Raw genomic sequence first — 25,747 nt, 5'->3', positions numbered from 1 at the left:
TTATTTTGTTTTTACCTTTAAGCTCGACTCGTAGTCTGTGTTGACTTTAAACATGAGTCCCAGCCTCAGATGAATCTCTTTAGCTCTGGAGAAGCCGGGGTCGATGTAGAGCACCTCCTGGAACGCCTTGATTGCCCTGGAGGGAGAAAAACAAACAAACACAAGAACAACAGGAAGTTCAATGCAAATGTCAACAGAAACAAACCGTGTTACAATAATCTCATTCAACTGCAGCTGGTTTCAATGACTTTTTAAAACCAGAGCAGAGTGACACTGACAAACTGACCAGCACAGGTGTGACTGTTCCTGCATCAGATCAGAGATGTTTCTGAAGACTTGAAAAGCTTTCAAGCCAAATGCCGTTTGTTGTTACTATGGCAACAGGTGCAAACACAGCTTCAATAGGGGGGAAAAAAACAAGTGAAGAGTCTCACTACTCAGACATCAGGGACTGGACTCAAAATGACACGTTTACACAGAGACAGTTACTGGATTTAAAAACTGTATCATTGGGTTCATCATTGACACTTTCTAAAAGACAGATCATCGGTTTGGCTCATTAATAAATCATCATGGTAGCAACCATCCACTTTGTGCATCTACTGATTAAAACATGATGATATGATTGTAAAAACAGCTTGGAGTGACAATTAAAGGAGAATTTTGGTCATTTTCTAAATAAGGCTCTGCAGCTCTAGATCCCCAAGTGCTGCAGAAAAAGGAAAAGACCCGAGAAAAATATGTGCAGCCCGGACCGAGCTCTCCTCCTGCTAGCTGAGCTACACTGCAGTTAAACAGTGAAGTAATGGAGGCAGAACTTTAAAACCGTGACCTTGGCCTCTATGATGCTCGAAATACACTGGTGGATGTGGCAAAGCATGTGTAGTGATATTTTGAGCATCATAGAGGCCAAAGTCACAGTTTTAAAGATCTGCCCCAATTACTTCACTGTATAATCCCTATAATCATAGCAGTAGGTTTGTTACCTTTAATTGTCGGTGCAAGCTGTTTTTAGAACGGCGGAGCAGAGCCGCGAGCTGCTCAGAGCTACGCTACGGAGGCTCATTATGGGATTTCTTGGTTTCCCCTCATCAAACACGTCAACGCTCTCGGGGAACAAGTTGTGACCTGCACATTCACCACGCTATGAGATAATAACAGAACGTTACCAGACAGAGTTGGTAAATGCAGAGACTGCTTGATGAAAAACTGTCCCTGAACGCAACGCGCATCAGCGGTTTTGCATGAATTTCCCTCTAAAACAACTCTGTGTGGTAACGTTGTGTTATTATCTCATAGCGTGGTGAATGTGCAGGTCACAACTTGTCCACCAGAGCGTTGTGGAGTTGTTGGATTGTGTATTTGATGAGTTTGATGAGGGAAACCAAGAAATCCCATGAGCCTCCGTAGCGTAACTCTGAGCAGCTCACGGCTCTGCTCCGCCGTTCTAAAAACAGCTTGCACCGACAATTAAAGGTAACGAACCTACTGCTATGACTATAGGGATTATGGCAATGGGCCAATTTGCTAAAATGTTGAACTATCCCTTTAATGAGGCAGGATTCAGGATCTCTGTGTCATTTGACTGACACTGTCCTTTCTCCTGTTAGCAGCTAACATTAGCTTCCTCCTTCTTCCACCTCAGCTCCAAATCCCTGAGGTCTTGATTCAGAGCTTTTGAAGATAATAAGCTTTTAACAAAACTAATTCTGATGAGCTTAGAAGTTTAACTGGAAGATCTGACATCCCGTTCCCCTGACGACCAGCTGTCCGTCATCCACACACACTGAGGCTAACCAGCTCCCTCTCTCTGTTATAACCCAGTCTGACACAAAGTGGTGTTTGTGTTTTAATAAAACCGCGGCTGCTCCATTATAAACACACAGAAGCCAAGAGGGATGACTACACTACAGCTGACTCAGAGCGTGTGTGTGTGTGTGTGTGTGGGTGAGAAAATAAAGTCACCGAATGATTTCACCTCTTACAGCTCGTTAAACAGTTAATAACGTCTGTCACGGCCTAATTAAAGCGGCCGCTCTGGCGACCCCGGACGCCTCAGAAGCAAAACGTGGAGGAAGGAGAAAAATGAGCAGTGACGTTTCAGCAAAAGAGCGAATTTGTCTTCAATTTGTTGAAGCTAATGATCCAATCTGTGTGTGTTTAAGTGTGTGTGAGAGGGTATTTAGAGCTGGTGGCTGCACTTCATCTGCTAACGCCTCCGTCTTCAGATCGTTCTGCAGAACATGTTCAGGGATGATGTCACAAACACGACCACGACACCCGACACGTCACAGAGACCGTTTGAAACCCATGACCTCTAATAAAATCATTCTGCTTTGTGGAGGAACTACAGGTCACAAGTTATGACCGATTGGAAGCACACTACACAAGTTTAAAGAGGAACTATGCAGGATTTTTACCTTAAAAGGGATAGTTCCAACATTTAGTCAGATCCTCCTCTCACCATAGTCCCTATAGTCACAGCAGTAGGTTCATCACCTTTAATTATCGGTGCATGTTGTTTTGAGATCGGCGGGGCAGAGACGTGAGCTGCTCAGTGAACACATGGAGGTGAACGGTACAGGTCAACCTGTCCCCCATCAAACTCATCAAATACACAATCCAACAACTCCACAACGCTCTGGTGGACAAGTTGTGACCTGCACATTCACCACGCTAGGAAATAATCATGTAACGTTACGAGACAGAGTTGTTTTAGAGGCAAATGCAGCCGGAACTACATTCCAGACACGGATGCTGGGCGGAGGGATTTCAAAAGTATCAAAAGGGATTTCAAAAATTTCGTAGCAGTCGTAGCAGAAATAATGAAAGTAGTGGCAAACAAACACTGCATATCTCCAAAATCAGGCAGGTTTCCAGGATGCCAAGTAGCCTACTCATTTTAATGTAACAATTGCCGATGAGAACCGGTGTCAAAAAGGAAAAAGGGAACAAAATAAAACAAAAAAAATCGATCACGGACTTTCATGATCGATTACCATGGCAACGAACGAAGCTTCGAAGCTTCAAATTTTTTGGGTCAGCCCTACTGCTATGACTATGATTATGGTGAGAGGAGGATCTGACTAAATGTTGAACTATCCCTTTAATGAACCAGCTCCAGAGTCGTAGTTCTGGTTAAATCAATGACTAGTAACTAGTTCCAGGGAGAATGGAGCGTCTCTTGGCTGAAAACCAACCTTGTAAGATCAGAGCCTCCGACCCGGTGTCCCAGCTCTCGTCTCCATGGCGACACCGCCACACAAACGTAACGCGCTAACCCGTAACCCGTAACCTCTTGTTGATGACAGATAAGACTACACACATATACACATGGTAACATGGTAGATGATAAATAACCTTATCCACCGCTCCATGGATTGATTTCTCACCGGCTTCGTTGTTGGAAACAAATTAATGCACATGGAGGAGAGGAGGGTTAGAGACACAGAGGAGGAGAGTTCAGCTTTTAAAACATGTCATGTCATATTATGGTCTGTTTTACCTAAGCAGCAGCAACAGCAATCTGAACCTGAACCTTTTTGTTTTTCCCTTTTTCCTCTGATCTTCCGTGTGTTTGTGTTTTTTATCCACGACTGGAAACCTAATGAACCGATTTCCAGGTTTTCCAGGATGCAGAGGAACACAACACCTCCTCTTCCTCCTCTTCCTCCTCCCCCTCCGGACTAAAACACTGGGCTCCCGTCCTTCACAACATTAAAGAGGCACAGAGACCAAATTAACTCTAAAACAAACACAACTTTTCCAATTGAACTCCCTCTCTGTGTAGCTATGACAACAATGGCAACTGCATGTCAGCATGAAGCCTCTCTCTCTCTCTCTCTCTCTCTCTCTCTCTCTCTCTCTCTGCTGCATGAACCAGCACAGCTCTGAGCTCACTGCTGACTGGGAGCCACACACACACACACACTCACACACACACACACACACACAGCGGACTGAACTCATTGCCCCCTCTCCCTCCTCATTTATCCGGCCCCTCCTCCCCCTCCTCCCTCTCCGGCTCCGTTCACAGTGAAAACTTGCAGCTCTTCTGCAGAACAGGTTGTGACAGACAGCGTAAGGCCGACGGACGAGTCTCTGCTGTGGGAAAAGGCACCGGCAAGAACCTGCACTGTTTTATTTATTTATTTATTTGCATTGGTCAAATAACACAGTTTGGCTTCGTGATGTTGCACGTTAGTGGCGCCGAAAATACTCGTTTCAAAGATGCATCAAGATTTTTTTTTAATGGGACGATTCTGAATTGATGCAGTTATGTCACATCATCGATTTTTCAATTCAAATAGTTCATTCAAGTTTGATGATGTCGCTCACACACAGAGACAGTGATTTATTTTATTTTATTTTAAAGCACAATGCCAAGATTTAAGTTGTGTTTTTGGGAAATTAACAAGTGCACCTTTAAGTAGACGATCTGCCTTTTCTTTTTCTTTGTGTGTTCAGACTCCAAGGAAGCAGCTTTTTTAAATTTTATTTTATGTAAATAAAAAGTTATGATATTTATCTGACTATTTATGTTAGGATGTGATGCATTGAAATGCATCGCATAATCGAACCGAACCGTAGACCGGTGAATCGTAGTCGAATTGAATCGTGTAGCCAGTGAAGATGCACGCCACTATTGCACGATGTGAGATTGGTCGTTTTTTTCAGGTCTACGTGGATTTTGTGAGGCCACAGAACAGAACTGGATCGTTGGACCGTCAGCTGCACCGCTGCTGCTGCTGCTTCAGCGCTGTGAAGTAACGCTCACAGTTTGACAGCTCAGCATTCCTCTGGGCCCTCGGCTCAGGGTGACGTAATCCATCCTCCAGAGCCCAGCATGACACACACACACACACACACACACCTCCCCCTCTCTCCTCCTCCTCCTCCCTCTCGCTGTCACATTTCCCAGGCCTCGGAGATGGAGGTGGAGGTGGTGGGCTGACATGCAAACTTGGCAGAGGAACAAAATCCTGGAATCCCTCAAGGCCGCGGAGGAGGAGGAGGAGGAGGAGGAGGAGGAGGAAGAGGAAGAGGAAGCAGTGCATCATGTACAGAGACTCAGGTGTAAACTGCGTGGAGCACCTGAGTCTCCTGGGATCGTACGAGCGGCCAGAGGAACGAGACCTGACCTGTGAACCTGTGAAACGGAGCTCACGCAGCAACTTCAGCTCTGATCCGCCTCAAACAGCCGGAAACACAACAACAACACAACACGACAAGGAGCCAATCAGAGAAGAGAGACGTCACAGCTCCGGTGTGAAGAGCCAATCAGACACACGTTAAGGCTACGTACGACGGCTACGACCACATTGATCTGTCTTCAGACTAGCATTTAAACCACAACAACAAAGACAAAGCAGACACATTTACTGATGAGGCCGATCTCATGGCCCCATGAAATTATCTTTATTTACTTTTATCTTGAAATGCCAACTGTACTTCCTCCTGTCACATGTGATTGAAACGATGGGATTATTATTATCATTATAATAATAATAATAATAGCCTAATATTACATATCTGTGTATTAATGTAATAATTGTTTTAATAAGATGCTGTTTGGAGTTATTTTTGATAGAAGGAGGAAGAGGAGGAGGAGAAGGAGAAGGAGGAGAAGAAGAAGAAGAAGAAGAAGAAGAAGAAGAAGAAGAAGAAGAAGAAGAAGAAGAAGAAGAAGAAGAAGAAGAAGAAGAAGAAGAAGAAGAAGAAGAAGAAGAAGAAGAAGAAGAAGAAGAAGAAGAAGAAGAAGAAGAAGAAAGAGGAGGAGATTGGGTTTCCAAAAGTCTCTCTGTCTGAAGTCGTGTGGATGCTGGCATGAACGAAGCAAAAGTGATTTATTCTAAAACCAAAACGTACTAAAATGTTTTTATTAGTAGCTGTAAATTCACTGGCAGCCATTCAAAAAGGAGGAGGAGGAGGAGGAGGAGGAAGAGGAGGAGGAGGAGGAGAAACTCCTGCCAGTTTCAGAGACTCAGCGCTAATGGACCCAACGACCAGTCAAAGGTCTTCGCAGCATTAAGACACAAACAGACTCAGGTCGTGCAGCGGTTGGAAAAACGTTAAAATAAACGTTGTGGTTTTAAAATCTTGAAAGCGCTCGGCTCAGACCTCAGACCTGTTTTGTTGTGGTCGCTCACTAAAGGGACTAAAACCATGTTGTATAGGCTGAAAGAAGGAGGAGGAGGAAGAAGAGGAGGAGGAAGAGGCTGGTAATGACACAGCAGCTGCTACAGCTTCACATGAAGGAACGTCATGTTTTCTATCAGCAGAGTTCAGCTGAGGACACGTCAGCATGTGCAGTGTTTACTATAAGATCTGCTCTTATCAGACTCCATGAGCAAAGACACACTCAACACACACACACAGAGTTATTGTGCAATGGGATGTCAAAGCTCCTCATTCAGACTCTACACTGCAATAGACCCAACAAATATGGACACAAGTTGTGTTTCCATTAACACCTAGAAATGCACAAAACCTAAATACATATCACAATAAAAAACAGGTAATGGAAACACCTACGTTTCAAAAAACCTCTGAAATGTTATGGAAACACTTCTTTCGCATTTACACACTGCTCCAGGTCTGATCAGATCTGATCCCGTTAGTAGGGCTGGGTATCAATCACAGTTGATAAATCACTAAATGCAAAATGTTTTGATTGTCCATCTTCCTTAAAATTGAGTCTTAAGAGTCGTGATTTTATAAGAAGTTTGGGATGTTGTTGTTAAAAGTCTGTACTTCATTCTCAACCGGATTATTTTAATAAAGGTACAATCATTTAACTAAGTCTGGTAACTCAGGTGGTGTCACATAGTAACATGTCCCTATGAACAGAGCAACCAAACAATAGTTCCTTCCTTCTATTACAGTCATGAGACATTTAGACTTTATCAGAATTATGGCTCATTCGTTAAAAACACCTTTCAATGGAAACACCTTAAAATAGCGATTGTACTTTTTTTGAAATTTTTAGAAATATTGCTTTTATTGTGAAAACCTGTGATGGAAACCCAACTAGTGACAGATCATAAAGATATCCAGGTGGAGAAAGCTCAACATTTACCGTAGTTTAAACCAATAGGAAATAATCAGTCAAACTACAGAATAACCAACGACACCACACCATGATGACGGCCAACCAACACTCCCAGCTATGGGCTAACACACACACTCACAATATAAAAGCAAGATGTCAGCGTGGTTCAGAAGAAGCAGCAGAGCTGTGTTTAACCGAGGCGTTTCCACGCCGACCACAAAAATGACAATCATCATGAAAGCAGACGACGACACACGGTGCATGTGATGTGTTGGAGGAGACACTTACCACTGAAATGCGTTGTGATGGAAGTAAACCATGCCGAGGCCGTATAAAAAGGCAGCATTCTGGGGAGAGAGGGGTTAAAACTGGTTAGAAACAGAAACATACAGTAACATGATCATCAACACGTTGTAACGACGGGTCAGAAGCTAAACCTCACACACACCGTGTTTATAATACGTGATGTTAAACGTCTCTTCACCAGTGTAAAGTTGTGTTTGTTGATCTTTCCATTCATTTACAACACTTCTGTTTTGAAAACAGTCTGAGTTCCCTTTGAATAAGAATAACTTTATTAATCCCTGGAGGGAAATTCATCCATCTGGAAGCTCATCTACTACACTATTTGCAGAAAAATTAAAAAGCCTGATGTCTGCAGATACAAAGGATCTTCTTTATCTCTCCGTCCTGCAGCGAACATGTGCAAAATACAAATTACATAATAATTATATTAAAAAACAATGACACTGATGTGGAAATTAACTCTTAAACTCCACTGATACATGAATTACTGTTGTAAACTCGCTGTAGTGTGGGAGAACAACAGTGAGGCCGATGCAGGCAACGAACGGTATTGATCTTTAACATAACAAAACAAAGACACGAGGCTGATCAATAGACATGCATCAGAATCACATTACGCTCCAGTGATGACTGAGAAGGAGCTAGGAGACTACACCTCAATCAATCGCTGCATCCTTTCCAATCAACACACACACACACACACACACACACACACACACACACACACACCGAGTGGATAAAAACAACATCTGAATGAAGAGAAACTTTTCCTCCACAGTTTCCGTCCGTCACAGACTCAACTCGTCCTACAGAGGCAACAGAGAGCAGAGCAACAACGACTCTCTGGACAGAAATCGATGGATTTCCATCACCGACGTGTCAATGCATATTTTCTCCTGCTCTAAAAGTCGAGGAAGAGTCCGTTTACATCACCACGGATACCAGGAGACGTCTGCTTTCCTCGCGCCATCATCATCACACACACACACACACGGACACACACCCCACTGTGGAGATGTGTCACACCGAGGAGCCCGGAGCTGTCAGGTCCGATCACGCTCAGGCTCTCAGCACCTCTGCTTAATGGGCTTTCCAAACAGTGAAACACCAAACCAAACAGGCCCATTCATCCACACACTGACAGGACGGGGGGGGGGGCTGCTGCTGGACGCCATCACATCACATCACAGCTGATTGGACAATTTAACTCCAGGCCGTGGGTTAGGGACGGTGGGCGAGCAGCTAAACCGAGGAGAACACGTCTGGTAATTATAATAAAATACTGTTTCATTCAACAGGAGAAGATCTCGTCCTCGTAAAAAATGACAGTTTGCCCCTAAAACTGTTGGAACGACTGACGTAGCATCAGAGGAGTTTAAGGTTTGGACTCTTCCTCTTCTTCTAACAACAGGTCGGTGTCAGCCAATTAGAAGAGAGGAGGAGGCTCTCTTCTGATTGGCCGACTGTTTTCCGAGTGATCCAACAAAAAATGGAGCAGATTTCAGAATAAAACACTCAGAGAAACCAAGTCCTGTAAAGTTGTTGGATGGTGGGTCCAGGTGGTGAGGGGGTGGGGCTGCTTTGTTGTGACATCACAAAGTCACAGGAAGTCCTAACGGCTGGTTTTAAAGAGGAACTCTGCAGAATTTTTAGCTTAACTATGCTACATTTTTACCTTAATTAAACAGCTTTGGAGTCATTTTGTCGGTTAATTCAATGACTAGTAACTAGTTCCAGAGAGAATGGAGGCTCTCGTCTCAGCTCTCGTCTCTGCGGCACCGCCACACAAACGTAACGCGCCCCGTAACCCGTAATCTCTTGTTTATGACAGATAAGACTACACAGATACACACATGGTAACATGGTAGATGATAAATAATAAAGTTATCCACCGCTCCATGGATTGATTCCTCACCGGCTTCATTGGAAACAAATGCACATGGGGGAGAGGAGGGTTAGCAAAACAGCGGAAAAGCGACTGGACTGGTCTCAAACTGGGAAAACAAGGTTTTCTATTGCTATTTGTTAATAAAAACGTTATACAAGTTATTCCACAAGTCCACAACGTGAAGTTTCTGTGCTGCAGTGTAGCTCTTTCTTGTTATTTTAATAAAAACATTAAAAAAACAGATTGCGGGGTAGTTTCAACACTGTACACTTAGTGCGATATAGTGCATTTTGCGTTTATTAGCGTTCCAGCGCAACCTGTCCATGAGCATGTACGTTTGTGCCCACATGCGAGAGAGAGACTGAGTCCAGCAGGAGGATCAGCTTCAGCGAAGAAAATATCACTTCACTTTTTCTGCAACACGTCTTTTAGAGCTTTGCTGCTTTTTAAATGTGTGTTTGAACTTCGTGCTTTCGTGTGAAGAGGTCACCTAAATACAGAGACCAGGCAATGGCACAAACCCCCCCCCCAAAAAAACGGACTCTAAGATAACATCAGTCTTCCGTGTTCGCTTCATGTCACGCACTGTGGCAGATAGGGCTAATAAAATCTTTGTGGTAATCAGTCAGGCTGTCAAGACTTTCAGAGAACATACGTATATTTTGAGGCGAGACAAATTGTGCAATAAATGTCTGATAAAATCATAGGGATTCAAAAGAGAAAAAAAAGCTTAGGCGCCGCATCAACAAATCAGCAAAATTCATGTTTTGCAGATGTAGATGTAGAAAATCTCCAAACAAGACAAAGATGAGTCTGGGGACTTTTGCACCATATCATGTTAGTTATTCTATGTCTATCCTCACCTGTCTGTTCAATAACATCACTGTGTAAATGACATTTTTTGTGCTTTCACGTTTCCTACAAAAATTCCCAGCACACCAACGGTCACCACAACGAGAATCTGGATTAATCAAACGGCTAAAACTGGGGGAAAACCCAGCTGGATCCCCATTAGACTGTGACCACAGTCTGATAGATCAACAATCAACTGTCAGACAAGCTGTTAACTTACAACCAGAAGTTGCTGCTCTGCATTAACATATTTCACTGTTTCTCTAGATCTGCATCACTGAACTGTACAGTACTTCCACATGTTGCATGGAAATCTAACACACACACAACAAACTGTCAACATTAAGCATTGCACTGCAGCTCAAACTTGTCTACTAAAGCACTGCCCTAATTGTAAAAGTTGATACATCCGTAGAGGGATGTATTTGTTAAAGCAGATATCAGCTTCACGGCCGTTTCGGCTAATGCTGCGTTCAAGGCAGGCTTTTGAAACCGTAAGTTACAGCTTCAAGTCACAACTACGACTTGGTAGCGTTCCAGGTAACCCGTAGCTCGTGTTTTTACCATCCTGTTGTCTGTGAAAGTTCCCTATAACGGCCACTCGTAACTTCCGACCCGTGAACTCGTACCAGATCGAACTGGTATGACTTCACAGGAAGGAAAAACACAAAGTACGAGTTTCTTTGAACGCACCATGAGTTAGCAGCCCCCGCCCTTGTCAGGCATCAATTGGTCCTCGTGCTACGTCACCACATTCACGCGCATCCCTTGGCTGCACACACAGCCCTTCATGCCGTTCTCTCTCCTCATTGGATAACACTTGTATCCCACAAGGAAAATTTTCTCCTCGGGTTACAGCAGAGCAGAGTGACGGAGAGACTCGTGTTTAGGCTGAAATACTTCATGTAAGTGATTGCTGATGGAAAATAGGACTATTTAGGACTTATATTAACAAAAACATTCCACTGATATCTGCTTTAAGTATGATACATTTAAAGGCATTAAAACTGTGCAACTGAAAGCCTTTTCCATGCAACTGAATGAGAAAGTGCAACTAGTGTAAACAGTAGGTCTGGAGCCATGCTTTCTTTGTTTGGCTCTACAGATCAACACAATGGGTGTGTGAAATCAAACAACTCTAGGGTTACAGTGGCGAGTTTCAGTTTCAGAGTGTCTGAGGACGTCTGACATTCATACTGGCGGAAGACGGCATCACAAAGTCTTCGGTAAGTCGGACAAAGTGGGCAACGCAGCAGAACGCAGATCCTGTTTCATTTGCTGAAGACCAGACGTAAATCAAAACTTCCCGAAATAAAAGTAAGAAGTCAAGTCAGAGCGAGAATAATCTGAGAGGAAACCGACGACGTGTTTGACGGAGCAAACAACACGTACAACCGTTTACAAGGGTCAGAAAATAGAGATGGGTCAAAAGGTGCCACATTAGAGGAATTAGTGCTGGTTGTGTTACATGTGTGTAGTGTTTCACTCACCTTCCAGTAGTCCGACTGTAAACTGAAGTACCTCTGGTATGCAGATAATGCTGTTGAAACGGACACAAGAATCAAAGAAGGAGAGGGAGACAGAGAAGGAGTGAATGTTAATGGCAATGTTTGAACCTCAACATGTTCAATTCAGCTGTTTTGTAATATGTAATATCCTCCAAGTAGAAACTATCATGTATGGACAGAAAAGGAAAAGACTAATCTTGGAGAAAACAACAATCAGTGGACTGAGATGCAGATTTGGGTGGAGGAGGGAGGGAGGGAGAGAGACGATGTAACAGGCAGGAAGATTCGAACACTGGGCCTCTCACCTTTCTGATAGTCCTCCAGCAGAAGGTTGTAGTGACCCAGCTGACAGAAAACATCAGGGTCCACCTTCCCCTCCGCTTTCAGGATGAGGGCGTCGTAGCAGCTAACGGCCTGGAAGAAGGAACAACAACAACGGTGTAGAGTTAGGAGGAGTGGTGCTGCACAGCTGCAAGTTATAAAACCTCTATATAAATGTGTGTGTGTGTTTATATATATATATAAAAAGGCCAGTATAATTATAACTTGACCTTAGTGCTCAGGCCAGTAGTTGAGGTTTATTAGGTGGTGATCAGACACCGCTGCTGACTGATGCGCCACAGACGCCGTGTGTTTTTTCAAAAGGCTTCCACGGCTGCTTTGCATAGTACCAGCTGTAGGCCCAAATATGGACTTGTCATTCAGTATTTAAACAACCAAACGGCTAAACAAATGACTCTCAATCAGCTCATACAGCAGCCACAGAGGGTATGACTGTGTGTGTGTGTATGTGCAATAAAACAATTATGTTGGCTGCAATTTTATTATAGAAAAAATATTTAAATGACTCAATATGTAGGCTACTAATCTGGTTGACCGTTACAGACACAAAAAATAAAATAAAATGAGCTATAACCGTCTAAAATGACTGGATATACAACACAGGGATGCAAACGGGTCAGGACCAAAAAAGAGAGGAATTGTCGTGGGGGGGGGGGGATATTAACAATATCACAGAAAAGTCAACAATATCACAGAAAAGTCTATTTCCAGTAGTTCAACCCCAACCAAGTATTGAGTGCATATAGATGGACAGTTTTCAGAAGGTCAACATTTCTATATTAAAAATGCTTTAAAAAAATAAAAACCATTGCAATATTTCAATTTTGGAGATACTGATTTTTAGGTCTTCACTGAATGTTAGTCATAATTATTACTATTAAAATAAACTGAAGAAATAAAGACATGGGATTTAACATCCCATTCAGTGTGTAATGGACATATAGGCCTATATAATGTGTTAGTTTCACTTTAATTGAACACATTCTACATCGCAGAGGCGACGTCTCTCCTTCACCTCTGAAACGGGGCAGAGCTCCGTGGGAGACACCTGCCTGACACAGCAACGGACATGCACGGGGGGGAAAACGGCGGCGCCGTCGCACCGAATGCACGCGGATACGCGCCGCTTTGGGTAACGAGCGCGCACGTCGCGTCTACATTGGAGGTGAATAGGAAGGCTCTGGGACTGATTGACTGTGGACCACCACCAGTCTGATCAGGTCCATCACAGCACAGCAGCTGCAGCTCTGCCCCGCTGTCACATGATGCATATCAGCGCAATCTGTTTACATTAAACCGACATCAGGAGAATAATGAGAATTATGATTAAAAAATATATATATTTGTTTCGAATTTTGGCCCCTGGATCATGATTTTTTTGGGCGCATTCTTGGTAAAAAAAAAAAAATCCTCTAAAAAAAAAGACAGTTGGGATGCATAATGTGTCTCATAACAGTATACTGTGCGTCACGTTATCGCCCCCCCCCCCCCCCCCCCCCCCCCCCCCCCCCCCCCCCTCTGTACTGAGCTGGCCGGTACTGGGTATAGCGTCCTGCTGATCACCGCGCTGAGGCACCGGTGTTATGCCGAGAAATGCCTGCTTGCCGAGATCTGCATGCCGCACAACAAACGTGGAACTGGATCATTCATTACGGGGACGGGGATGCAGTTTTCGGCACAGCAGTTTATTGGCCCTGCCGAGATTTGCATCCCCTGGCATTCCACGAGCGACATGCAGATCTCGGCAAGCAGGCACTTTTCAACACATGCCGAGAAGTGCCTGCTCTGCTGGGGTTACGCACAATACGGTTTAGGTGTTTATACAAAAGAACATGCATTTCATACATGTAGCAAGTAGTGTATTTGGCTAAAACAGCCAGGGGATGCAAATCTCGGCAGGTCCAAAAACTGCTGTGCCGAATACTGCATCCCCGTCCCCGTAATGAATGAATGATCCAGGTCCACATTTGTTGTGCATGCAGATTTCGGCAAGCAGGCACTTCTCGGCATAACACCGGCCGGTCTGAGCTGCGTTCATGTGCCGACTTTAAAACTCTCCAGTCAGTGACCTGGTGGCGGCTGTTTTGGTCGTCAGCATTTTATCCACGCAGCGACCGTCCACGGCTTAGTGGTGTTTTATTCTAGGGGTCGGTGGTGGCTGTGAGACAGCAGCGGCTCCACGGTGAGGGGGGGGCAGCTTCTGCTCACCTGACTCTGTGCAGCTTCTTCATTAAATCCAAACAGTCCGACACAGCGACGCTCTGCTCCTCTTTGACTCTAAAGTCTCTGTAGCTCATCAGCCCGGAACTCGCCTCATGGACCAGAAGCGACGGCGGCGTTTGGCCTCAGACGTCTCGGACTTCCAGAGCAGCTACAGCGCAGCGTTGTGACCTCAACCATGGTTGGTGAGAGCAGAAATGTTGTTGTAGGCCTGTGCATATTCTCATTTGTCCAGGTCATAGTATTTCAAAGGAGGTTAAATCGAAAGCAACTGGACTTATACTGAGTCTCCACACCAGATAGTTGGACCAGTCCCAGCCTGGTCAGATGCTACATGAACTGATGAAGCCTCTTGGATGAGAGGTGAAACGTCTTCCTAGACTTTTTTTTCAAAGGAGGTTAAATCGAAAGCAACTGGACTTAGTTATAATAAGTAAATAACTAAGTCCAGTTGCTTTCGATTTAACCTCCTTTGAAAAAAAAAAAAAAAAAATGTTGTAGTGAAAATAGGCGGGCTCGTGAATTTTTTTTTGAAACGAGTGAAAACGAGCGCTAATTCGCGTATCTCGCGTATCTCGCGTTTGGTTGCGCGTAAAAGCTCGCGCGAAAAAAAAGCGTTCCTCGTGTTTGAGTGGGAAGCCCCTTTGGGTCTTCCCACCAAACACGATGAAATAGACGAAGACGCGAGGGTCCCGTCGCCATAAAAGAATCGGGTGTATTGCGTCGCAAAAAAAAAAAGTCGCGTCTACCGCGTCTCGCGCCTAATCGCGTCTTTGCGTCACGGCCTTTTACACCGCGGACGTAACGAATAAACGGTGACGGTGTGAACGAACAACATAGAACAGGACCAGACGTGGCGTTGTTTCCTCCTTTCACCTACAGCTCCACTCTCCCTTACTTACACTAACTACTGTTATTGTTGAGGCCAGAGGATTGTGGGATTTGTAGTTTTTGACCAATCGCAGGTTGTGCTCTTTCTTTTTTGTGATTTTCCTGGTTCACACATGTTTTTTTTTTTTTTAGGGGCAAATGCGAGCGAAATGCTCGCCCATGGTGGGCATACGAAAATTTAAGAGCTGTCTTATTTAAGTCTTGAACACAATAATTCAACAAATTTAAGACATTTTAAGGCCTAAAAGTGTGTAATGGACATATAGGCCTATATAATGTGCTATAACCAGAGACAACCATGAATGAGTTCGCCTCAGTTTCACGTGATTGTCACTGTCAGCCTGTTAGAAAAACATTTTACTGACCCCAGCTGAGACCCCCCCCCCTCCCAAAAACAAAAACTCTTCGGATCTGAACGATTCACACAAGTCACCTAATTGGTCATGAAAAAAGCGAGTTTCGCTTTTCGGCGCGCTGTTTGCATCCCTGACAACAAAGGACTGGGTGAAATGAAACTGGTCTGAAGTGACTTCCAGTAACAAACACATCTAGTGCCATTCTGTCTGTTTTTACTTCACATTCCTGCAGAGTTCATTCTGGTGTTACCGAGACCTTTTTGTCAGCGTGTGCCGTTAAGGATGTCAGTCACGTTTGTGTTAGTAACGTGGTGGGTGATGCAATCAGCTGGAGTATTTTTTTTTTTTACAAAGGAAGATAAATGTCTTTCCCACACATGTGAAACTGTAAACACTGCAGCCACGTTCAGCTGTGCGGTTACAGTGAGTCAACAGCGTTCATTCATGAAGTGGAAATCAGTCTTGCAGGAGCAGGTCGTACAGAACACGGCTTGTATTTGCATCGCTGTTTTGAGGAACTTGCAGGTGGATTAAGCTGGTAGAAAGAGCAGTTCACTTGCAGCATAGTTGCAAATATTTTGATATAGGACTCTAGCTCTTCCTGAGCAAAACTCTGGACAAACCCACCGTTTATTTTTTTTGGTAAATGTGCTAAAGAGCTAATTCTGCTAGCAATCTGAAGTGACAATGACACTAGTATGGTTCGATACAACAGGGGAAAAAACCTCAAATGCACGAGGCCATCTATTCTAATCAAACAGTAGTGCAACCTGCAGTTTGTACGTGCTCAAATTAATAGTTCAGCAATATTGGAATAACACAACAACTTAACCTCACACTTCTCAGCTACAGTTTCCTCACGTCCACATTAAAACACATGCACAGAACCACCATGCATCATCAAGACACATTCTGGCAGTGTTAGCCTACTGCTATGCTGCTCTTCTACTTATGCATGTGTATGTGCCACAGGGGTTATCTAAGGACTAAGACTGTGATTCAGCAAACAATGCATGTACAGTCACATGCATTCTCCAAATCTAAACAATAAAAACCTACATTAGGACACGGTACCACAGTGAATATGTATTTTCCTCCTGATAATGTATGCTGGATTTACACTGGTTTAATACAGAACCTAATGCTGGACTAATACTGGCCCTTCCCCCCACAGTCTCACATGGTGGAGAGGATGTAAAGGGACCCACACACACACACACACACATTTAGTGTGACATAAGGGAGACCCCCCACTACGACCAGACCTTATAGGATTAACCATACACAGAGGATCATGGTCCTCCCTCTCTGTCTGGCCAGGTATCAAGCAAACAGCTACAGCCACAACAACAAAAAGAGGAAGCATGGTTGGCTGGTTGGGCCTAATGTTAAAGGGATAGTTCTACATTTTGGCAAATTCGCCTATTGCCATAATCCCTATAGGACCCTATAGGAGTAGGTTCATCCCCTGCCCATCATCAAATACACAATCCAACAACTCCACAACGTTCTGGTGGACAAGTTGTAACCTGCACATTCACCACGCTATGAAATAATCATGTAACATTACGAGACAGAGTTGTTTTAGAGGCTGCTGGACGGAGGGATTTCAAGTAGCAAGTAGTTCAGAGTATTTGCTTCATGTGCCGTTATGTTAGATAATGATTATTTGATAGCGTGGTGAGTGTGCAGGTCACAACTTGTCCACGAGAGCGTTTTAGCGTTGTTGAACTGTGTATTTGATGAGTTTGATGAGGGACAGGGGACCTGTACCGTTCACCTCCATTGTGTTCACTGAGCAGCAGCTGCCCCGTGGATCTCAAAACAACATGCACTGGTAATTAAAGGTAATTAACCTACTGCTATGACAATAGGGATTATGGTGAGAGGAGGATCTGACTAAATGTTGAACTATCCCTTTAACCATACACAGAGGATCATGGACCTCCCTCTCTGGCCAGATATCAAGCAAACATCTACAGCCCCCACAACAACAACAACAAACAATGGCAACAATAAGAGGGTGCATGGCTGGTTGATTGGGCCTAAAGTGAAAGTACACCCTAACAAACCAGTGCTCCCAGCTCATCCTACAACAAGCAACCCAGCAGCAGCAGCAGCAGCAGCCACATGTTGAAGACACACACATACACACCAGGCAAAGAGGGCAGTTTAACATGGACGGCTGCTGTGTGTCCAGCAAGCACCGTGCAGTTATCCAAGTGGTTTAATGAATCATCCCTGCTACAAACACTGAACGCTTTTTTTTTTTTTTTACCCTTCCTGCAAATGGTGATTGGCCTAGCCTAGCCACTGTTAGCTACCTAGCTAGCTAGCTATCAAAACGTTAGCTGGGGTATTTTCTTCCAATCCCCGCCATCTTGGGGCCAAATCAAGCAGCCAGTCATTATTATTTATGCATGCAACCTTTTTTTAAAAACACTACCACAGTGCCATGTGTTTGTTTCCCCCCTCTTATTCACTTATACTGTCAGTTACGTGCTGTCGGAGCAGCGATGTGTGCGACGGAGAGAGGTAGAAAACCGCTGGACAGTTGGTTAGCTGCTACATTAGCCGCTACATGCTAACAGAGCTAGCTAGCTGACGCACAACACAAACTCAACTCTCGCTGGCCGTTAGCCGTTACCGGGAGACGATGGTGGGGGGGACGGACGGTTGAGTGGGATACCAACGTTTATGTCAACCTTTTCTCTATTAAACATAAAACAAATGTATTTATTTATGTACAACCTTTCAATGGGCATACAATTGTTCGACTTTAAAGCGAGTGATGCACAACAATAGCAAGGTAGCAAGGTGTTAGGATGAGTTAATCCCACTGTCCCGTAGTTTATAACGGCTGCTGAAAAAAAAGAAAATCCAACGGCTGTTTGTATTCGACATAACACAGCCGATATTGTCGTGCAAAACCTCTCCATATGTGACATTATAATGTAAATATATGTGTGTGTAGCCTACGTACAATACCAAACAATCAGCACCGATGCTATTCTCTCTCAACCAACCGATAGCAGGGTGGAGATTTGTATCCTGCAATTCATTTTTACTCTAACACAACGTTGTGTGTGGTGTGTGTTACTATGGGCCTGTTTGATAACTGAAACACGTTACATTTTATGTACCATTACCAGGCTGGCTTGTTTTTGCCTTTTGCTTTGCCTTTTTATGATGTGAGTCAGTGAGTGCGGACGTTGCATGATGCATGATGGTGTTTGGAGTGAGTGACGATAATAATAATAATAACGTCCCTAACTGGAAAAGCTGCTTGCAATAAATAGTCAGTCAGTGGTTCAGCTTCAAAGTTTTTTTTGTGGGAGGCTTGTGTGTGTGTGTATGTCACGGCCAGCCTGGCTGGTGGTGTCGTTGGGACTGGAGGAGGTCTGTACCACTTATTTCAGGTGGGATATGCAGTAATCATCAGAGGAGGAAGATAACGGAGAGAGAGGCGACAGTTTGACTGTGTTTTTTCCTGCTCCATACCTTTAACAGCAAGGCCTTCGTTCTGGCGCCATCTTCTTGAAGCCCATGAAATCCAAACAGTGAACTGCAAAGTAGAGGACAGAGAGAGACAAACACACATACACAGTGGTTCCGTATTATTACTTGGTAGTGGTAGTGGTAGTGGTGGTGGTGGTGGGGAGGGGGGTATTGGTCATTTGTTGTTTTTAAACTGCGAGAAGGAAAATTAAAATTGAAAAAAAAAAGGAAGCAAAACAAATCGTCGTCTAACCTGTCAAGTCCGACCAGGCTCTCTTTCTCTTGCGCCGTTAGCTTCGGAAAGTCCTCTTCGATTTCAGTCGCTTTTCCCGACGCCATTTTCTCCTCGTCATTACCGAGAGTCCGGGCAGCAGCGGCAGCAGCAGCAGGGGCAGCGGCGGCGGCGGCGGTGGTGGTGAGCGACACTCCGCACGATTTCATGGGAAAGAGACGGAGGAGATCAACGGGACCGAGCAACTCCGGCAAAAAACGCAATAACAACGAAAGTGTTGCACACCTATCCAGGACTAAAAAACGGGGCGTAGCGTAATATCTTGCCAAATCCTCAAGGAAATGATCCCTTCAAATTACCTTCTACACTCCTCATTGTACATCGAAACACAGCGTGTATTCCAGTGCCAATTTATGCATGAAGTTGATGTAAATGTTGGGATTTTAGGAGTGAGTGTTATTTGGTAATATCGCAAACTTCCCCAACCATCGGCTCAAAGTTGTTGTAATTGTGTCACAGAGAGGCAAACGCACGCCGCCGCCGCCGCCACCGCCGTCGGGCACGCCCTCTGGTCGCCGCCGACCAATCAGCGGCCAGAGTCCGCGGCCACGTGACTGTCTCCAGCGCACACACGGACGAACACGCGCACGCACACGCCGAACGGGCTTCCAAGTCCCGCCTCAAGTCGCGCGATAGGTTGCTGGCGCTATATTATGATTACGTAACTGTATTCTAAGGCACGCCATTGGTCAAAATAGCCGTCACACTTTTCTATGAGGGGGGGCGGCTGTCAAGGATGTTTGTTGCAACGTTGCACAAATATAGTTTATCATAGATAGATAGATAGATAGATAGATAGATAGATAGATAGATAGATAGATAGATAGATAGATAGATAGATCTAACATTGATGTGATTTTATAAAATGTTACCCTCAACTACAAAACTGACAATCACTAGTACAATAGGCTGTCTGTCAGTAAAAGTGAAGGTATTTCTATACTCTACATATGCATCAATATGTCTGCTGAAAATATCAACAACAAAACACTGGTTCTCTGACTCTTCACCACTGTCTCATACCTGCCTTTACAGTTTATATATTAAAAAATACAGTCATTTAACATGTGTATGTGTGTACATGTTGACTTGTCATTTACACAAATCCCCATCCACCTTTACACAAATATACAAAAAAATAAGGAAGAACAACAAATGCAAAAGAAAGAGGGGAAGGAGGTGATGTCAATGTTTACTAAACAACTATGTATTTTTGCACCACACGAGTTTACTGCAGATCACCTAACACTTGATATTATTTGCTCACTTTTAATTCAATTCAATAAAACTTTATTTGTCCATCAGGGGCAATTAAACACACACAGTTATGTATAGTGGCATATACAACTAAAATAAGATAGGAATAGATACCTTTATAGTAACAGAAATAGTGATAACTTTGCATTTCAGGACACTTTGGAGCTATGTATATCACCTTTTTACTCTTTTACTCTTTTGCTATGCTATTTATTATGTGTTATTGTATTGTATTTTATGTGGTTTTATGCGTACTGTAAGTGGTGAAGCCAAAGACAAATTTCCACATTGTGGACAATAAAGATATTGAATTTAATTGAATTGAATTTATTTGCTGTACAATGTAGCCTACATGGACTAGTTTTCATGCATGTATTGCAGCATGTCTGCTATACAAATGAACATAACAATACAATATTTATATTTATAAACTGCTGCACCTGTTCAATTATTGTTCTCGTTGACACTGGTTCTTCTTCTTGTTATCATATTAATAATCATTATTTGTTTTATTATTATGACTATTATTATATGCTTCATACTTTATTCTTTATTTATACAGTCTATGCTTCATACCTGCTCACCTTTTAGTTTCCTTTTTTTTTTTTAAACCAATCTTTATTGATAACTGCATCAAAGTACAAGAGTAGTTATTATTACACAATGCACATAATTAAACAGGAGTCAGGGGGAGTTTTCAAATAAAGATATTAGATATGAGCACAAGTGAAAAGTTCTAGCAGCTTTTTTGTCGTGAGAGTCAGATATACCTTGAATGTACTGTTCAGTTTCCTTTCCAAAAGCTATAAATAAGGTTGTTCTTTTTTCTTTTCTTTTTTTGTGGAAACCACCTTTCCAGCATAGAGAAAAATCATAGTCAATGTACCGGGACATTTCAGTCCAGCATGTGACAGTGAAGTTGCTTTCTCTTTTACTTTTTATTTTATTTTATTTTATTCAAAACTTTGTTTCACAATACAAAAACAGTTTTTCATGGTACAATGCAATTAATAAAGCACATTTATATTATACGCCAGGGGGGATTTATCAGTTTACAAAAAAATGTTCAAGTTTTCATATATTATAGTCTTAATCGCTTTCTGGTTGTTTGAAAAGCTTGAGCTCACCGTTAAAAGCAGTAAAGGAAGGGTTTTTTTTAATGAACTTACATTTGTGAATATGAAATTTTGCCATTAAAATAATAAGGTTGATAATAAAAGTTTTGTTGGCTTTTTCCTTGTTTTTGCTTTCTCTTTTACTTTGACCGTTAAAATTATGCAAATGACGTCAGACGCGCAGGCAGCTGAGGGGAAAGACCGACGTGCTCCAAAATGGCGAACCGCAAAAAGGGTAAGCAGGCCTACAAAACTAATTACATCTCTGTCTAAAAAACCGGTTCACGGACTGATTCTCTTCGCACGAATCACCCACCGGACGTGTTTGGTAACTTTTAGCCTGACAGTTGTGTGTGTTTGGAGCAGAGTGTGTGTGTGTCCAGAGTATAGACGCAGCGTGTTGTTGCTAACTTTTCCTCTGTCCCTTTAGCTTCACTTGTCTGCAGCTAACTTACTGTCGGGCCTCTCAACTTTGACAACTTCCGATCACATACATACGACAGCGAAGTTATCGTTAGCAACCTCTGCTGTGTTTAAACTCGTCTACAGTCAACATTTGGACTGATATGTGATGTTATGTAGTTATAATATAACACCTGTCCATGTCCAGTGACGATGCTGTGTTAAGTTTGTTAACAGTTGTCGCACTATGGCAGATAAACCTAATATGGTCGTGTTGCCTTTTATAGACAGTCTGTTGGATGTTGAATGTTTTTTGTTTTTTCTGTGCATGTAAAAATAGAAGTGGAGGAGGAGATTTACGACAAAGTGGTAGATCTGACAGAATATGCCAAACGCCAGAGATGGTGGAACCGCGTCTTCGGCAGCAACTCTGGGCCGGTGGCGGAGAAATACTCGGTGGCCACACAGATAGCCATAGGAGGAGCGAGTGGATGGTAGGTATTCTGACCCTCTAATGCATCATGCTGCCTTCAGGTGCCCCTCGTTAACTCCACTACTTTGTTATCTGCCTATGAATGTCATATATAAGAAACACAGAAGCTTTCGAATGACTCAGGAACAGCCCAGTGCTGATTAAGTAAATCAAATATGGCTCCTGTGACCTTGATTTGTCTCATGTCTCTTCTCTACCCAGTGTGTTTCTTGTTATGTAATGAAATGTATACAAAACTCCCTATTCAATCTGTATTGAAAACAAATCCCATAGTCTTTAGTTGTAGCAATGCAAACCTTATATCGGACATTATAAAAGCAGATGAAGTCATCCCAGATCAGCCTCTATATTACTCCATCTCCTTTCCATTTGTAGGTGTGCAGGGTATCTCTTCCAGAAGGTTGGAAAGGTTGCTGCTACAGCTGTAGGGGGAGGCCTTCTGCTGCTGCAGGTATTTTTGTGCATCATGATGAGGCATAAACACAACACATGTTCAGAATAACAGTACAAAACATTTTTTTTATCTATTCCTCATTTGTGTGATTCCTTCCCCAGATAGCTAACAACAGTGGGTACATCCAAGTGGACTGGAAGAGAGTAGAGAAGGATGTCAACAAAGCAAAGAAGCAGTTAAAGAAGAGCACCCATCAGGCCGGCCCAGAGCTGAACACATTTGTTGAGAAGGTGAGACCTCAAAAATGTTTTGATTGTGATTTAAAAAACAGCTTTCAGTCTTGTATGAATATATTTTCTGTGTAGGCTGCTGCACAAATGACTCTATCATGTCTTTAAACTTATAATGAGTTAAAGCAGAAGTAAGTGATATATTTGTGTTAATACAAGTCTTAAATAGTTATATCTTCCGACAGCAATCACTTACATAGAGTGTTTGGACCGAAACACGTGTCTCTCAGTCCCTCTGCTCTGCGCCGAGGAGAAAACTTTTCTCGTATACTACAAGTTTTATCCAATGAGGAGAGAGAACGACATAAAGGGGCAGTCCTCTCTGTGTGTGCAGCCAAGGGATGCGCCTGAATGTGGTGACGTAGGGACGAGGACCAATAGATCCATGACGAGGGTGGGGGCTGCTAACTCCATCGGCTGACAAGACGTTATGGTGCGTTCAAGGCAACCCGTAACTCGTGTTTTTCCGACCTGTGAAGTCGTACCAGTTCAATCTGGTACGAGTTCACGGGTCGGAAGTTACGAGTGGCTGTTATAGTGACTTTCACAGGTAAAACAGGTCGGAAAAACACGAGTGGGTTGCCTGAAACGCTACAAAGTCCTAAGTCGTGACTTGAAGCTGTAATTTACGGTTTCAAAAGCCTGCCTGGAACGCAGCATTAGCCAAAACGACCGGATCGCTTACTTCTGCTTTAAGGTATTTTTTTCAAAGATTAAATCAGTGGTCCAGTGACCGTACTCGGTATCTTTTCTTTTCACAGGGACAAAGCATATTAAAAACAAACATTTATGCAAAAGGCTAGTTTCCGTCTGTTGTGCCAAGACACGCAGGCAGCAGTCACATGCGACACATTCACCTTGAAGCCAGGCGTCTATAGAAAATGCATTTGAACGTGAGTTATCGACGTGGCATTGGAGCTCAACCTGGTTTTCTGTCTTTTTCAGTCCACAGAGTTTGTGAAGAAAAACATTGTTGTCACAAGTGGATTCATCGGAGGGTTCCTGCTTGGCCTGGCGTCTTAGGGCCTGTCACAGAAGAAGCGTCTCTTTATTCTTTGATGTCATGAGCTGTAGGTAAAAAAAAAAAAAAGTATAAATCATTGCTGGATGGTTTTAAGTGTTTTGACAGCAGGAAACCTATTTCAGATTAGCTTGTGGCCATGTGTCTTGACATAAGCTGCACATCTACTTCGTCAATACTGTACCTCCATGTGACAAATATGAGCATGGGATGTCTTGGTTTGACCTGAATGGCCTTTGTAAACCACTCCATTTTCCAGGCCAAATACTGACACATATGATGCAAAATTAATTAAGTTTATCAGAGTGTTGTAATTTCTTTGTACCGTATTTATTTCTACCACACCAACATTGCACTAGACGGGGGGGAAAAGGGTGAGATGAAATGTAATAAAAACGAAGCCAAACACAGTGCAGCCAAGTGCAAGAAGATATAAATTCACCTTCACATGGCAGATGGTGTCGCAAAGGAAAATTATCGATGCCAGTGAGTGTTGTAGTTTTCAATTCCAGACTTCATAATCAATCATGTTCAGGGTTAAAACTTGAATTTCATTCAGAAGTGCTGATAGATTGATGATGAGATTGTTATGCCTTTTTAGAGGTGCTCCATGTTTGATGGGTTATGTTAGCCTCCCCTGCATCTCTGTTTTTTAAATATATATTTTTGTTTAGCCATTATCTTGAGCTTTAGATTCTGAAGGCTGTGGTTTGTCTACTATGTATATGTTTGATGAACTAAATAAAAAATATATAAAAATAAATTGATTTATTCACATTTATTTTATTACAGAAATGATGTAAACATATCTTTACCACATTTTATGTGTTAACTAACTTAATTTTATTCTACTTTAATTCAGTGTCTCTGTGCCCATAATTAAAAACTAAATCCAAGTATATGTGGGTCAGTGACAAATAAGGGTTGGAAAAGAAATTCAGAAATATCTTAAATTGTTTCAAAAGCTTGCATCCGATCTATGTAAATGTACATTTTGTATTCATGTTGGTTTTACGTCATTTGAAATGACATTTGAGCCTTTTTTTAAAAATAAGTCTGAACTCCTTGAAAATGTCAAATTGTGTAACCACAAAAGAATGATAAATATTACATTTTATATACACCTACAGTGGATTTAAGTGTACTTATAAAAAAGTATACTTTCTTCTGAAGACATTAAATTGAAATAGATTTTTTGCTGTATTTCTATAATTAAATTTTAATGCATTTCAGCAACACTGGGCAGGACATATCCTAAAAACACATCTTTTTTTTCTAAATAATGTAAAATTTGTCAAGAAACATGGTGCTGCACTGCAAATGTGAATGGCATTTACTCCACATTGGAGTTCAGATTTATTTTCCTTTATAGTCAGATTTTTATGGAAAAAAAAATACACCACTTGACATTGGGTTGCATATGGTACTAGAAATACAGAGAGGACAGGTTTCTGTGGGCCAGATTCACATTTACTGACCGTAGTTCACCTTCTGTTGGGAGCGTTGCTAGGAGACGACCACCTCAAAGCTCAAACGGAACGCTTCCATGGCAACCGATAACTAGACAGTTT

At 42.8% G+C, this 25,747-nt stretch overlaps 2 protein-coding genes across 2 annotated transcripts in view; one reads left to right on the top strand and one right to left on the bottom strand.

The window, feature by feature from the left end:
* kdm6a (lysine (K)-specific demethylase 6A) overlaps nt 1-19,642 on the bottom strand; it is a 69,803-nt gene extending 50,161 nt beyond the window's left edge. Inside the window, exons 1-6 of the mRNA XM_083997036.1 lie at nt 19,166-19,642; nt 18,916-18,979; nt 11,911-12,019; nt 11,588-11,637; nt 7,340-7,398; nt 16-136 (exon numbers count right to left, since the gene is read on the bottom strand). Coding sequence (XP_083853162.1) covers nt 16-136; nt 7,340-7,398; nt 11,588-11,637; nt 11,911-12,019; nt 18,916-18,979; nt 19,166-19,353 — 591 coding nt within the window. The 5' untranslated portion in view covers nt 19,354-19,642. The remainder of the gene's footprint in view (nt 1-15; nt 137-7,339; nt 7,399-11,587; nt 11,638-11,910; nt 12,020-18,915; nt 18,980-19,165) is intronic.
* A 2,104-nt stretch (nt 19,643-21,746) lies between these two features.
* On the top strand, nt 21,747-24,933 carry fundc1 (FUN14 domain containing 1). Its single transcript, XM_083997071.1, has 5 exons — nt 21,747-21,811; nt 22,319-22,472; nt 22,847-22,922; nt 23,027-23,155; nt 24,101-24,933. The coding sequence occupies exons 1-5, from the start codon at nt 21,793-21,795 to the stop codon at nt 24,176-24,178; spliced, it is 456 nt and encodes a 151-aa protein (XP_083853197.1). The 5' UTR covers nt 21,747-21,792; the 3' UTR covers nt 24,179-24,933.
* The last annotated feature ends 814 nt before the right edge of the window (nt 24,934-25,747 follow it).

This window comes from Trachurus trachurus (assembly GCF_905171665.1).
Source record: "Trachurus trachurus genome assembly, chromosome: 21".
NCBI classification, from domain to species: Eukaryota; Metazoa; Chordata; class Actinopteri; order Carangiformes; family Carangidae; genus Trachurus; species Trachurus trachurus.
This window is presented reverse-complemented; position numbering and strand designations above follow the sequence as displayed.